The 16,527-nt window shown below is 40.0% G+C and overlaps 1 protein-coding gene across 1 annotated transcript; it reads left to right on the top strand.

The window, feature by feature from the left end:
- Nucleotides 1-4,463: 4,463 nt before the first annotated feature.
- LOC117254435 (uncharacterized) lies at nucleotides 4,464-16,233 on the top strand. Its single transcript, XM_033622744.2, has 3 exons — nucleotides 4,464-5,325; nucleotides 9,454-9,507; nucleotides 14,527-16,233. Exons 1-3 carry the CDS (start codon nucleotides 4,926-4,928, stop codon nucleotides 14,757-14,759), a joined length of 687 nt encoding a protein of 228 aa, XP_033478635.1. The 5' UTR covers nucleotides 4,464-4,925; the 3' UTR covers nucleotides 14,760-16,233.
- Nucleotides 16,234-16,527: the final 294 nt, after the last annotated feature.

The raw sequence follows: 16,527 nt of genomic DNA, 5'->3' as shown, positions 1-16,527 counted from the left end.
TATTTCCATTTTCACAGAAAATGTACTGTTGGTATACAGTCTCTTTCAAAATAAACCTACTACGTCAGTACAACACTGTAAATTGAAGTTTTTTTCCTTTGACAACAAACACATATGCTTACGTTTAGCCAGCACACACGTTGTTGGGTTGAGAAAAAAAGAACAGGGTTTGGCTTTACAGTCATACAGGTAGTGAACACCAGCCTCCCGGGTGAAAGTCGGCGATTGTTAAACCCATCCTCCACCCCTCCTACCCACTCTACTCAGACTTTTTGCCCTCTTAACTTATGTTGTTGTCTGGCCACGTTGCCCCCTGATGCCCCAGGCGCTGTTACACAATAACAGCACCCAGCCACATATCATGTTGACAGTAAGGAAGGCTTTTTTCGTTGGTGTCTGATGCCAGAAGTCACTGCCCAAGCACCGCTATTCAATGACTTAGAAATGAGACCAGGTTGTATTGTTAAATTACCTGTGTTTCTGTGTTGAAAAACAGTAAAATAAACTTTCAAATATAAACTTACAATGTGGTTAAATACTTTCCACTTTGCTATACTATCAACACTGGGGTCAGCTTACACAATATCAGTTTGTCATTATAACACATGCATAGTAGTGTTGCAGTGGAAGACAACTGATTCTGGCCCCGAAAGAAAAACAAGCATATCCAATTATTTTGGACTCTTGTTTCTCAAAATCCATTAAGTGGTCTGTGACATTTTGGACTCTATGACTGGTTTGTCTCTGCCGTCTCCTGCCTGATTACCTTTGTCGTGAAAGATCACAAGCTATGATTAGCTTGTTTAGTTTAGTTTAACTTGTAGGAATCTAACATGTCTGGACCAGTTAAAGCAGGAATTTATGGATCAATGATCACCTAACCTCACATATTGACACATTACTTCATGTAGTCTGATCCTGGTTCATGGTGAATTTGACTATAATTCTGAGTTGAACATTGTTTTAATATATTCTATATTGCATCTTCATTAAATGAATTAAATCAATGAACAAGCAAAGTTAAAATGACCTCCATTTTCTGACTGTTGATGGACAAATTTGAAAATCCTAAAGACTGTCCTCTTCAGTTGTGACAGCTGAACCTCTGAAGGCCATGGTTGGCGTCTGCAGTGACTCACTGGATGCCATGATTGATTTAAGGGTCAGCGAGTCCAATACATTTCCTCTGAGCCGATCTTTGAACGGCTGATGTGATCTTAATTGAGTCTAGTTTGTCTTCCCAGGAAAAGAGAAGGAAGGGAGAAACACACAGTGTTCAGATTCACAGAGGTGTAGGGAATCTCACAGAAATAACAGACAACACTCAGATCAAAACGCAAGTGTGCTCATGTAGTTTTCCTGTAGTTCTCAGTCCAAGTACATTTTCCTTTTCCCTTTTCAGATGGAAAAAAAACAATATAGTTCCTCTCTTGTTAGACGACAAAAGAAGCATCAAATCTCTGTTTTATGCTTGTGCAGTCTCATTACAATTGAGAAATTAGTGTGGCCTGCAGGGTTCTAATCACAATGCAGTCCTCTAACTCAGACATTGATGATTCTCTGACAATGAATCCAACTAAACTGGTGATCCTCCTGCTTGTCTCTAGCCCATGAGGCTGACATTCATGGGTTTTAGTAAAATGTGTCCATGTCTATTGAGTGGACTATGATGAAATTTAGCACAAACATTCATGTCTTCTTACGGATTAATTGTAATACTTTGGTGATCCTCTGACTTTTCATCCAGTGCCATTTCTTCTATTAGATTTTTTGAAGCAGGCTGTTACCATGAACTGTTTATATGAATACCTATGAAAAGTTATGCACCAGAATTTATATATAATTCACTTTATCATGAGCCAGTAGTTTTTTTATATAACCCTCATAATCTGGAGGGCTGCTATCAAGTGACCAATGTGCTGACAGAGTTTAGAAGGTATGAAGAACAAAACTCTGCGTCTGGAGGTAGGTTGGGGTCATAGATCGGTCAAACAAAGAGGACTTTCTCCCCAGTGATTAAATCCTGTGTAAAACCAAGTGAAATTTGTGTCATTTTAACGGTACATCGTTTCTTTTTTTTTATGAACCTAGCCTACGAAACTTTACGTTGAGTATGTAACATAATGATGCCCAACCATATTTCTCTTTCTTAACCTAACCTATGTAAGTTTACCCCCCTAACCCTAACCCTAACCTATGTCGCTTTACTGCCTAAACCTAACCTACGTAACTTTACCTTTCTAGACGTTACTAAGTGACTTTAATGTCTAAACCTAACCTAAGTAACTTTACCTGCCTAAACCTAACTTACATAACTTTACCTGCCTAAACATAACCCATAGAACTTATGTAAACCTAACCTATAACTTTACCTGCCTACAGTAAATGTCGCCTATTTACTTGGCTAAACCTAACCTATGCAAATTTGTGTTATGTACATACATGTACATTAAAGGTGCTATATGTAACTCTGGAAAAGACAGTTGACTGTTGAGTCTCTTTCCCAGGCTGTCAAACACCAGTGCTTCGGGTTGGTAGCTGGACTGAACCACCAACCCAAAGCAGTGGTATTTTAGGATCTGGAAATGAGACTCAACAATCAACTATCGTTCTCCAGAGTTACACAAAAACCTTAAATGTGTAACTGAATGTTAAGTACATAAAATATCCCATCTGTGGGCTGCTAATTATACAAACCAAGCTGCAACCTCTAACTGTACGTTCACACCAAAAGCTGCCAGAGCTGCAAAATTATTCGGTTCCAGCACTACTTCAGGCTGAACATATCAGTTTGACAGCTTGCTTCTTGTTTTGAAGTAGGAACAAATGTGTGGTAGGAACTAAAAGTTTCCGAGGATGTTCTCTGGGTTCCACACAAGCGATAACATCTCATTTTTGATTGGTGCCTGGTCATTTGCAGCTCAAACGCGTTACAGCTAATTGGCATAAAGTTAACCAGTCTTCAACTTTCAATTGCAGCTCAATTCACCAAACGCCACCGCTCATCGCTTTTGCAGCTCAAAACGCCTCTGGTCGACACTATCCATTGAAAATGAATTAGACCTGACGCTTTTGCAGCTCTGGCAGCTTTTGGTGTAAACGTACAGTAAGGCTGAAAAATGAAGCCAACATGGAAGTGCCAAAAACAGCAGTTCTTTGAATGGCCACTCGAGGCTGGCTCCAGAAGCCAGTAAATCCCCATAGACCCCCATGTTAAAATGCCCAACTTAACAGCAGTTAACAGCATGGTACAAAAAACAATTTTGGTCTCTATAGGTAATTTCATCATTCATGACAACTGTACAGGGGGATTTTTTTATAAAATCAACCTGTTTACATTTTATTAAGGCTTAAAGTCAGGCATCATTAAGAGCAGGCCACTTTTAGAGACAGGCCATCTGCAAAAAGTGTCAAATCCAACCCTCGCTCTTCTACAGCTCCAGCCTCTGGCCCAAAGATGGTCACTTCTGGCTCCAAAAAATCAAGATGGCGACATCTGAGATACCAAACTTGAGGCTTCCAAACAGGACACCACAAACCAATGGGGATGTCACAGTGGCTACTTCCATTATTTTTACAGTCTATGATATGAACTGTTGTGTGTGCATTTTGGTAAAATATTACAAACCGTTGTATGAGAATACATTGCATGAAGACATGTTAATTAATCTCAGAGAACATTCCCTCGAGTGTACAATTTCAACTCGTTTCACAAAGGTTAACTCCTTGACCAAATAAAAGATGACAGACAGAAAATTAAGCAGTTGTTGTTTACTGGTTGCCATCTTTGCTTGGGTCAAGGATTGGAGAACTTCCTTGGGAAATGGGTTAAATATCTAATTTAGAAATAAATAGAATATTTTCTAAGGAAATAACTGCATAATCAGTATGTTATAAACCAGGTACCATTACTTTTTCTCTGCCAATTAGAGCCTATATTTGAGCTGCTCCTCTGCTTTATTGTGTCATTTGGAGGATTAACATTTTTTATAGTATTTTATTTTTCCACAGCATTCAGTTTTTGTTTTGTTCACTTTGTTATAATTTTATTTTTTTATTAAGTCTAGTTTGACGTTTGTGCGTAATTTAGATTCCGCTGCATTTAAAAGACCCCGTCAGGGCGCCATCTCTCTCATCTTACTCCATTTTGGCTCATTTTAAATCACATCAGCAGTCATTGTCGGTTCATTTCTGAGCTCACAAACAACCCAGTGAGGTCTAACAACCGATCTGTGGCAGAAATGACATGAACTCACCTCAGGCTGCGGAGTCTGAGGAACATCGTCCCACGTGAGGTCGACAGGAAGGGTGAGCAAGTGGGTCCTGGTGTCCGTGTCCTCCCACCAGCCGCAGATTTCATCCCCGAACACCTCTGAGAGGAGCGAAGGAGGCGTCGTGACTCCTGCAGTTTGTCATGTGTGATTATCATCATCACTGCATGTGACAACCGCGGGGACGCCGGATACAGTCACAGATTCTTGGCTCCTTCATCCAACATTTACGCGTTTTTAAGGTCGGGAATAGAATGGTGACACATTTTCTGGCACATTTCTTTCTTTGGATGACTTTTTAGGCTGCTGTGCTCTACCACTATATAGTTTTTATTCCACTTCGGGTGATAAACCAAAGAGTGGGCGCACACAATTCTTTCTATATCCGTGCGTAAAAGCTGCGCTGCCTGTCAATGAATGACGCGTTGTGCATTTCGTCAGTGAAAGCTGGGTAAGTTTTCAGAGGCACCGATGAGCTCCTGTCAGACGGAGACTTTGGCATCCGAGGGAACCTGTTGGATTATAAAAAACACAACCTGTTTCTTTCAAAGACGACAATTTTGGAGAGTCTGGTGTTTGTCATTCTGGTGCGTCTTCAGCGGATTTTGTGCGCCTTGGTGACCCTGTGAATTCAATCCTTCCTGTGGTGATTACATGGTAGAAACAATGTTTTTATGTAACACGAGTGCAATAAAGGACTGGAGCTATTTTCTGTCTCAGATATTGCCTCTGGTGAATAAAACCACAGGCTTGGTAAACATCGACAAAGCGGAGGATGTGACGACCACGATGGTGACAGCTCTGCAGCCGGACAGCGCCATGAGCGCAAGTAACCCGCCTCTCAACTCTAACCATACATCGGGCATGGAACATGTTTTGCAGTACTCTTATTCGGAGAGTGACCTGCTGTACACGGACTACCGGACACCTGCGCGAGACTCCATCCCGCTGCCCAAGGCGGTTCTCTACCTGGTCATGGCTGCGCTGGTGGTGGTGGCGGTGGCATATGCGATAGTTGGACACCTGGTCAAGGATGTGGTTAATGAGTTTGTCGGTATGTGACCTCTACTGTGTGTGTGTGTGTGTGTGTGTGTGTACATTCCTACTAAAAAGTACTGGAAATAATTTCTATGAAGAAAAGGAGGTGAATGTATAGAAGTAAAATAAAATGTTTAATTAGAACAAATAAATAAATTGGATAACTTGTAGTAAAATACTGGTGAAATGGACCATTTACTAATGCTGCAGTTAGACCCCTGGATCCCAGTCAAGGGCCAGTGGGCCCCTGGAGCCCACTTTGAGAGTTACTGTTAGAACAACTGCTGCCCAAAACTGACAGCACAGAATTCAAACATCCTAATTAATAGATGAGTGAAGACATTTGGGGACAGACAGGCTCTTTATTAATTCAATATTTACACTGACAGTAACCAGTAAACTATGGAGAATATTTTTTCATCCCAAGTAGTAAAATCCCTGTAGCTCTGCTCTTAGATCAGCCGATGACCTTGTAAAGAAGACGTTCTGACAAACCACACTATCAGCAAGTGTCTGTGTGAGAAATGGAGAGGAGGTCTGCTGTTTCTCTATTTTTGAAGAGCGTCCTGTGAGTGATACATAATGAATGAATGAATGAAACAATGAGTCTATTTATAGGACACTGTCATTTCATAGTGCTGACTAGACCTGATAGTCAGCTCATTACATCTGGTGATTTAAAGCAAAGTGGAGGATTTCACTCATTTCACCGGGGGCAGATCAGCATGGGGGCACAGCAGCTTAACTTCAACAGATTTTAAGGTTGTGACAACGGTTTTGCACATTTTGGGATTTTAGGGTGGTACAACAAATGTTGGAATTATTACACCAATTTTTATTGGGAGTGTTTTTTGCTGTCACTAACATTTGTGGTTAATGACAGCAAAATTATGGATAGCCAACCATTTCTTATATATATTTGGGTGTAATACAACAAATTGTGTGATTATGACAACAATTTTTTTAATAACAAATTTTAGGTCTAGGGCACAACAACAAATTCAACTTTTCTTGAGGTTTTGAATTTTTAGTCCTTTGGGTGCCATGAGAACATTTGTTATTATGATCATTTATGTGGTCATTTTAAGCTACCAAATTTCAGCATTCTGAATGCTACAACAAATTTTGGGGTCTTGACCAAGTATTTTAGTGAGTTTATTCCAAATTTAGGATATTGTGGTTTTACAACACATTTTGGAATCATGACACCAAATATATCACATTTTGGGGTGAGGTAACAAAAATGGGGTGGGGGTATTACACATTTCTTTGGATTTGGGTGCATTACAACAAATTATGGGATTATGATAACACAGTTAAATTTGTGGGTGCTACAACAAATTTTGGGGTTGCAACTATAGATTTTCCATTATTCCAAATTTTGGACTTTGGGTAAGTAAAACAAATTTTGGCATCATGACAACTAATCTGGGAGGTATTATACCATTGCTTTTTTTTTTTTTTTTAAAAAAAAGGGTGTATTAGGCCAAGAATTTTGGTGGTTGCTATCAAATTTTGGAATTTGGAATGGGGTTTAAAGGGCCAGTGTGTAATATTTGGCATGGTTTATTGTCAAATCTGAATCTGAATCTTAATATTCTACCTCTTAATATGTTTATATAAGTGTATAATCGCTATAAAATAAAATTTGTTTGGTTTTCATAGCCTTATAATTATGCTTTTATATATATATAGCAAGGGCCTTGCTTTAGAGAGGTCGCCATCTTGCGCTGCCATGTATGTACGGCAGCCCAAGCGGACAATCCAGCCAGCCAGAGAACGCGTTTCGCCTGTATAAATAAACCCACGAAGACAGTGGAAGGAAGGAAGAAGGAGGAGGAAACAGCAGAGAGTGTTAGTAGTTCGTCGATAGAGAGTAGTGAAACGTTTTTTTAGTTATAAAGTTTGTGAATGGACCACACTTACCACGCAACAGGAGAGAATGAACCCGAACCATCATCTGCGAGGAAAAGAAGACGCAACTTCACTCCTTGTGATGCACTCTCTGCGGCGCTTTTCCTCCTGATGATATATCTCCCAACGATGGCAGCAGTAGCACCGAATCCCATTCTGTGCATTCAGCCTCTCTTCTCGCCCGCTCAGCATCAAACACATGGAGTTCCTCATCTGTATGCTCCGGCTCAAACAAGTATGGCTCTGGGTCTGTGTCCGCTACAAGAAACTCTTCAAAATCGCGTTCAAAGTCGTCCATTGCAGCTACTATAGTCCGGAGATATTGCTAGGCTAAATAAACAGCTGAGCTCTGTTTACAGGCTACGCTGTCAGTCAGTGTGCGGGCTGGAGATTGGTGGAGCAGAGGGGGGAGGGGGTACCCGCTTGGTATTGTAAATGAGAATGTGTGTATGGAGTGTGTGTGTTACGCTAGAAGAGTCAGAGTTTGGGACGCAGTCTTTTACCCCCTGGAGTGTTACCGGAGTTTCTGGAGTGCTCAAATAAACGTGCCTTTTTCCCGAACGCTCCTCTGGTCTCCTGCTCGTGAGGGATTCATTACAATATCGTAACATGGTTTAGATTTCTAAATAAACATTCACCTCGTCGCTAGATAGACATACTCCTGAAAAACTCGTGTCTGCGCAAGGCTTTTTGTCCCTACGAGGCCACCGTCATTTACCAGACGGGAGGGGTGAGCGAGTGAGCCCTGCAATCTAGAATTTGACCACTGATGTCACTGTTTTCAACCCATTTTACACAGTGGCCCTTTAATGATAATGTTTAGAATCATGAAAACATGGGGGATGTTACATCATGAAAATTTGGTGCTGATTATAATAGAGCTTGGAATTATGGCACCAAAAATATCACATTTTGGGGTAGAATTAACAAAACTGGGGGTGGTGGAAGAACATTTCTTTGGATTTGGGTGGATCACAACAAATTGTGGGATTATGATAACAGTTAAATTTGTGGGTGCTACAACAAATTGGGGTTGCAACTACAGATTTTGGAGACATTGCCATTATACCAAATTTTGGGATTTTGGGGAACTAAAACAAATATTGGGATCATAACAACAAATTGGAGGGACATCACAACATTTTCTTGTTAAATCTGGGACTATGACAGCAAATTTGCAGCACTGACCTTTATTTTTTTGGCGGTTGTTATCAAATTTTGGAATTTGGGATGAGGTTTATCAATACATTTTGGAATCATGAAATTTGGAACTGGGGGTTATTTATAATAAAGCTTGGATTTATGGCACCAAATATATCACATTTTGTGGTAGAGGTAATGAAAGTGGGGTGGCGGTATTACACATTTCCTTGGATTTGAGTGCATTTGGATTAGAATATGATAACACATTTTTAAATGTGTGGATGCTACAACAAATTGGGATGTTGCAGCTACACATTTTGGCAAGATTTACATAATACCAAAATTTTGGTCTTTGGGGAACTAAAACAAATTTTGGGTACTTTTTAACAAATGTATAAATTTGGGACTATGACAACAAATTCTTAGTCATGACTGTTATTGTAGGGCATGATGATAAAAATTTGTGATCACAGCAACTATTTGAAATGTGGGCATTTAAAAACAAATTTTTGGAATCACAACAAAAAACTGGGGGATGTTATATCATGGAAATTTGGGGTTTTGGAGTGTTGAAATGAATTTTGGGATTATGACAACAATTTGGGGTGATTACACCAAAATTGGGGAAAAAAAGACAGGATCAGGAAGAATGATGCAATGACAGTTTTGAGGTGCCTATAGAACAAGTTTGGGGGCTATAAAACAAATCTGGGGATGTCTTTTTAAGTAGAATTGCACATTTGCCATAAAGAATACTTTCTAATGGGTTGGCAGGTGTCAGTTAAAATTGTGTAATAGGACACCTCAAACAGTTCTGATCAACAGTTAAACCAGCGGTTTTGGCTTTATTGCTGTTCACATACTTAGGAGAGCTAAACAAATATTGCTCAGGGCTTGAGAAAGGCTTGAGCCAGCCCTGTACCAGGATATCTACATCACACTTAGTCACATTATAACACGTCTTCTCGAGTTTTAAGAAATTCTGTTCATGCTCTTTGCTGTCTTGCTCGATGATTTCACAAGACTAGGAAAGAGTCTGTGTTCACAGTCTCTAACATGCCTGTTCTCTTGCTCACTGCATGTATAGGTGGGGGCAGGTCTATGGTTGCTGAAGGTGATGGTGGTGAAACCAGTGAACCAGGTAAAAACCACAGCTCACATGGGTCACAGTCCACAGCACTTAGCTTTGCCACAGAGACATGCCAACCCCCCCTTCAACTGGTCAGCAGTAAGAGCTTATCTGTCTGTCTACCTGCACCTCAACTGACCTTCCCACCTTTGTATGAAAACTCACACATACACATTCACACAAACTCAGAGGCGACACATTGCTTGGGCTCCTGGGCATTTGACTGAGGTGTAAATGTGGAGAATGTGTGTTCTTTTTTATGGCTGCTTTCCTTCTCACCTGAAGAAGGTTGAAAAAACACTGTCAAGTCTCCTGCTCACAGCGAGATGCTTCACTCCTCTGACATGGTGCAACATCAGAGGAGCAAAAAAGCCTATTGTGGACATGTTACAGTCCACATATAAAGACAAAAACAATGGAAAAGCTACATTAGAATGAATAGAGTAAGGACACATTTAAAAATAGTTTTTAATGGATAACTCAGGTTTAGTACAACTTAGCATTCTCTAAGTCCAACATTGCATGTATTGTATTGTACTGTTTATAGAATATTGCTTGGGCTTAAATTCTTTAATAATGTAAAGTTGTTTTTTTTATCGTATTGTGATATTTAAGTCAGTAACCCAGCTCGCCAGAAATTTCAAAATTGCAGTCTCAGCAGTAAGTTTGATTAGTACAATAATATCTTAGCTGATAGAAACAAACTACTCATGAAAATAATATCAAAGATGTAACAGAATTATCCTTTAAATACCTGTTATTCTGGTATGATTATTAGTATCATTAATAATTATTATTAGTACAGTAGTAGTCACTTATTAGTAATAGCATTTAGAGTTATAGGAGCATTAGGAAATCAAAAAAAGATTTAAAAAAAAATCAGACTTCAACCTGAAACTATCAAAGTAAGGGTACAAAAATAGAGTTGTGGAAAGTGGGGTGGTCCCTTGTGGTCGCCTATCAGTTCTGTGGGTCTGAGGATTCCCGTTCTGCCTTCTGTCTGTTCTTCACACTCACGACTGTCAGCCTTAATCTCAGCTCCTCATCTGACACAACAATGATTGATGTGTCCCAATTCAAACAGGCTCCACCACTCATGATGGGGCTGCTGTGCAGCAGACATCTCCCCCAGAAACAATTTTATGGTGCTTTGCCTCTAATGGAATTACAGAGGCTGAACCCATCATAACTTTCTGTCAGATGAAGTTTGCAGCCTTGTTCTGTGGATGTTCTAAATACTCAGCTTGCTTGTTTTTGCCCCATGCATGAATGTTTCAGCTTTGTACCTTCGTTCCTCTAAAGCTGCATCTGTGAAGGCTTGTCATAAACTTGGTGGAAACACTTCTCAATTCCTTTATTCAAAGGAAAGTAGTACTACAGTCCTGCCTGTAAAAACCTATATGACAAAACGAAACATTTCAGGGTTTAGCTTATACATTTTCTCAAGTTTCATAAGTAAAAAAGATTCTTTCCATTGGAGTTTGGGGAAATTTTGTGTTACTAGATCAGTAAGATAGAAAAAGAACAATATTTTGTAGTGTTTGTTTACCTGCCCAGCAGCTGTAGAGGGAATGTCAAACATTTGCCATTGAGGACTTCCTGGTTTGTACAACTTTGGGTTTTGAACTGTTGGTTAGACAATAAGACTTCACAAAGGATCTGTTCTCTTTGGAAAGAAACAAGAACTTAAAAAACAGTGAAAGAAAGGCTATCATGTTTTAAGTTTATCTCATGTTGAATGTAAAATCTAAAACATAGTGCAGGACAAGTAAGAAGTCTCCTAAATGATTAATACTTGAGTACAGTGCCAGATTCTGAATGTTAAAGCTCACTGAATTTTTTGGCCAGCCTGGGTCAGAAGAACCACACAACAAACTGAAAAAAACACAGATCCTAGGATACCACTTCATAATGCTGCCATGGATCATTTGTTAGCAAACACTGGTCTATTTGCACATTCTGCAAACACAGAACATTATCATTCCATCACGTCTGTGTCCACCTGTACAACCAACGTATTCTCATAGTACTGTTTGTATGATATCCTATGAATTTGCACCCCACAAATGACGTTACGTCCTTAACACACAGTTACACAATTAACATAAAGTTACGTAGGATAGGCTTAGGCAGTTAAAGTAACTGTGGTTAAGTTTAAGAAACGAAACATGGTGAGGACGTACCTTAAAATGACTCAAAGTTCACTCAAAGTTCACACGGATCTGAACATGCAACTCTAGGGGAAAGTCCCTTTTTTGTGACCCATCCACCACCTCAACCTGGTACAAGCGCTCAGGAATGCTTCCTTGTTTACTGCCATCAGCGGATTGGTCACCTGATGGCATCCTTTTAAAATACTTGGGATATGTATGCATTTGGGTGTATTGCTTTCTTAATCCTCAAACAACAGTATGTGTATCTTACAAAAATGCACGTACAGTGGATTCATGTGAGATCTAAAAAATTAGCATCCCAAGAATGATGTTACATATGTAAAGTAGAGATATGAACTTAACATAAAGTTACATAGGTTAGCTTCTGGCATGCAAAATTACTTTGGTTAGGTTTAAGAAAAGAAACACGGTGGGATGTACCCAATAACTTAAAGTTAAATGTATCCTTTTTCCACCGTGTATGTAGGTTTTTAAAACCCACGAAAAAACGCTAAAATAGACGATAGATTCCTTTCCCATTGCCGGTAGACTAGAGGAGGCCAAGTCAATCAATCAATCAATCAATTTTATTTATAAAGCCCAATATCACAAATCACAATTTGCCTCACAGGGCTTTACAGCATACAACATCCCTCTGTCCATAGGACCCTCGCAGCGGATAAGGAAAAACTCCCCCAAAAAAACCCTTTAACGGGGGAAAAAAACGGTAAAAACCTCAGGAAGAGCAACTGAGGAGGGATCCCTCTTCCAGGACGGACAGACGTGCAATAGATGTCATACAGAACAGATCAGCATAATAAATTAACAGTAATCCGTATGACACAATGAGACAGAAAGAGAGACAGACAGAGACAGAGAGAGATGCAGGACAGACGGTAATGACAGTAGCTTACAACAACATTACTGAAAGTAATAATATTATGATTCTGGCTACTGTGGTACAATATGTTGAAAGTAAATATTAACATCTGATAGTATATGTATGTGCCAATAATCATATGTGTATAATAACAGTAGAAGTATGACTAATGATAACAGCAGCAGCAGGAGGCATCTGGCAGGACCACGGCAGCAGCAAAACCACACACGTCACACTGTCCAGGCACCGCTGCAATACGAGTTAACCTTAGAGACAGTGGAGCACAAAGGCCCCAGAGTTAGTGACATCAAGAATGGCCGAGTTAGCAAGATGCAGTAATAGGACAAGAGAGAGACAGAGAGAGAGAGAGAGAGAGAGAGAGAGAGAGAGAAGGAGAGAAGATGCCCGGCGTATTATAGGGGGTCCCCCAGCAGACTAGGCCTAAGTCAGCCTAACTAGGGGCTGGTACAAGGCTAGCCTGAGCCAGCCCTAACTATAAGCTTTATCAAAGAGGAAAGTCTTAAGTCTAGTCTTAAATGTGGAGACGGTGTCTGCCTCCCGGACCGTAACAGGAAGATGATTCCACAGGAGAGGAGCCTGATAGCTGAAGGCTCTGGCTCCTGATCTTCTTTTGGAGACTTTAGGGACCACGAGTAACCCTGCGTTCTCAGAGCGCAGTGTTCTGGTGGGATAATATGGCACTATGAGCTCTCGCAGATATGACGGAGCTTGACCATTAAGAGCTTTATAAGTTAACAGTAGGATTTTAAATTCAATTCTGGATTTTACAGGGAGCCAGTGCAGAGAAGCTAAAACAGGAGAAATATGACCTTGTTTCTTAGTTCCTGTTAGTACACGTGCTGCTGCATTCTGAATTAGCTGGAGAGTTTTTAAAAACTTATTAGAGCTACCTGATAATAGGGAGTTACAGTAATCCAGTCTAGAGGTAACAAAAGAGTGGACAAATTTTTCTGCATCTTTTCGGGTCAGGATAGGCCTAATTTTCACAATATTACGCAGATGAAAAAATGCAGTCCGTGAGGTTTGTTTTAAATGAGAATTAAAAGACAAATCTTGATCAAATATTACTCCGAGGTTTCTTACGGTACTGCTAGAGGCCAGAGCAATGCCGTCTAGAGAAACTATGTCATCAGATAAAGAGTCTCTGAGTTGTTTGTGCCTTTCCTTTTTTTTTTCTTTCTGATGTTTCACTTTTGATGTCATGGATGATCTGGAAAACAGTTTAGTAAACATTAGAAAGTAGCATGGAGGCCAGTGAAAATATTATGTTGGTTACTTTTCTTTTATATCGCTTACTTATTCAGTCTATTCCTCTGACTCAGTGCTGACTACATTTTTAATGATGTTTGAACACTGTTTGGACGGAGACAGACAGTATTTTGTGGCAGCCTTTGTCATTGTAGCCATTGTATTGCACTGACAAAGAGGCTAATATTAGGGCAATCACCTGGGTTTTGTATTTCCATCTCGCCAATCAAAGCCGATCAGAGCTGGAGCCAATAAATACCTATGACTACTGCCGGAGTGATTGCCGATTGCAACCTTTCCCATCAAATATAAAAAGACAGATGCTGGCAAGTGTTAGTGGGTTTTTTGTCCAGTTGGAAAGGGGCTCTAATTTGACATGGTTACAGACACAGGTCTCTGGGGGGAAAGTCTTGTGTTTGTTTGATCCTTCCACCACACCAACCTGCCTCCTTACGCAGACTCTCACTCTTCATACTACCTCCTTCTTTACTCTCGTGCATCGTCAGTCATCGTCAGTCACATGATTGCAGCCTTCCTGATTACATGAATCACTGGCTCATGAATATGTGGGTTATATACAAATTATGATGTATTATTTTTTGTAGGTATGCATATGAACAGTGCATGAGAGCAGTCAGTCTGACCTGAGTGTTCACTCGCATTATAGCTCTAGTTTGGTCTCCACCAGTCCCCTTTTTGTCCCCTGATTATCTCTTTGTCTCTCTTTAGATTGGGTGCTTGGCTCTCGTCGAGTTACCAGCCGCAACAAGACTGAGATAAACTGCATCACCAACAACTTGAGTGAGATGAGTGAGTTGGGCGAGAGGCCCCGGCTCGTGGAAATGAGCTATATATCCCTGAACCACACCAACTGCCTGAGCTCCAACAGACTGGAGGAGACAGTCATCACAATAGATGAGATGTTACAGCAACGACCTCCAGACACTCACTCTGGGACTTAACCTGTGATCTTCTGATCTTCCCTAAGAGAAATAAAGCAGCGTATTTGCTTGCTTTTCTTGTTCAAGTGGATTTATAAGTCTGTCATGAATTGAAGCTCTATCCACTGTTTTATCACCTGCAGGTGGGTTGTAATACCTGTGTAATGTTGGGCCTGAGGGGACTTTGAGTTTTCAGCCTGTGCTGGAACATTGGAGGTATCGGACGCCAATGTTTGTATCTCCTTTCTGTGGAGATGATAAGGATGAGAGGACAGCTGTGGCTTTTTTTGGACAAGCAGACAGAGGGATCTTTTTTTTTCTCTCTCTCTCTTAGTTTTTGTCTTCGTCATTCTGCCCTCTTTTTCAAGTGACCCCTTGTGAAATCACCACCCTGTAAACGTGACACATGCAGTGCACCACAGTCTATATTCACTCTAAATACACGCTGGTCAGTGCTTATTGTAATATTGCTGCGAGCACAGTTTAACACTTCACCTTGATAAAAACAGTCACATGAACAACTCTTTATTTTCCTGGGTGCTGTGAGACACTTAAACATTTTTTGTAATGACTGTAAAATGTGTATCAAGCACCTCATATGACACAGATACAATGATACAATACATTAACGCTTTCTTCTTTTTTGTGTAATAACACTGTAGTTACAGGGGGCAAAAAAACTCACTACACAATGATAAAATAAAAGTATTTTGTAGTTTAATGTTATTAGCTTGATGTGAACAAGTGCTAAATCACCTTTAAGACCTCTGGTTACACCTGGTTGCAAAAAACATAAAAGTACCGAAGCCATTGTTATGTGAAGACGAAAAAAATACTGAGTAATTTCAGTTGTCAAAAGTTTATGATTTCTTCACCTTTCTGGTTAAATGTCTAAACATGGCATCACCTTTGAAGCAAAAACTGTTCATTGCTTTTTCATCTTTCTCATGTTTAATATTATGTGTTAAACGGCTCAATGGCAAAGCCTTTGTTTGCCTTTATTACCTCACTGTTAAGGGCTATATGTACTGCTGCGGATGAGTCTGTGACACCACTCAAAGCTACAGCTAATGGGGCTTATTTGTCTGTGCATGCTGTGATCATTACCCTCTGCACCACAGTTAGTGTAAACTGTGTGTTTGGGAAGATATGCTGAACTGCAGTGGAGATACAGTAAACGCTGGAGAGGGTAGATAGCTCTCTTTAAGGAAAGTGAAAACAGAATCACAACTTGCAGGCTGTTCTACCTGAAGTCAGTGATTAATAAACTGCATTTTTGTCTCAGATTTATACACTTGGACATACTTGGGGTGAACCAGAATAAACTGGTACTGGAATACAGAGGACAATATAGTTAAATGGTGTTTAAGTCAGCAGCAGTGATCATTTTCCACATGCTAAGTGTGAAGGCTCAGAATCTGAACCTGCAAAAAAGCTCTTTTTTTCACTACCTTGATGCCGCCAATCACTTTCAAGTCATCTAATAAACTACTCATGAAACTACGCAAGTGTTATTGTTAATTACTTATTGTTTTCATATCCATTACTGACCTCTATTTTATTTGAACATCTTATGTCAAATAAGAAAAGAGCGTGAAAGTTCATTCATACAGTGACCGGCAAGGGTAAATCATAGACAGTGTAAAGTAATGGACGTAGCCACCGTGACATCTTTTTTTTTTTTTAACTTTATCAACTTTATTAATCCCCCTGAGAGAAAATTCAAATTTTTCACTCTTGTCATTAACACACAGGTCCGAAAGACACACACACATGCATACATGCACAA

Source organism: Epinephelus lanceolatus, chromosome 6, assembly GCF_041903045.1.
Source record: "Epinephelus lanceolatus isolate andai-2023 chromosome 6, ASM4190304v1, whole genome shotgun sequence".
NCBI lineage: Eukaryota > Metazoa > Chordata > Actinopteri > Perciformes > Serranidae > Epinephelus > Epinephelus lanceolatus.
This window is presented reverse-complemented; position numbering and strand designations above follow the sequence as displayed.

Excerpts from the sequence above, each read along its gene's own strand:
- LOC117254435 (XM_033622744.2), top strand. The coding sequence starts at position 4,926 with ATGGTAGAAACAATGTTTTTATGTAACACGAGTGCAATAAAGGACTGG. Across the intron at positions 5,326-9,453 it reads TGTGGTTAATGAGTTTGTCG|GTGGGGGCAGGTCTATGGTT; the intron begins GTATGTGACCTC and ends CTGCATGTATAG. Across the intron at positions 9,508-14,526 it reads TGGTGAAACCAGTGAACCAG|ATTGGGTGCTTGGCTCTCGT; the intron begins GTAAAAACCACA and ends GTCTCTCTTTAG.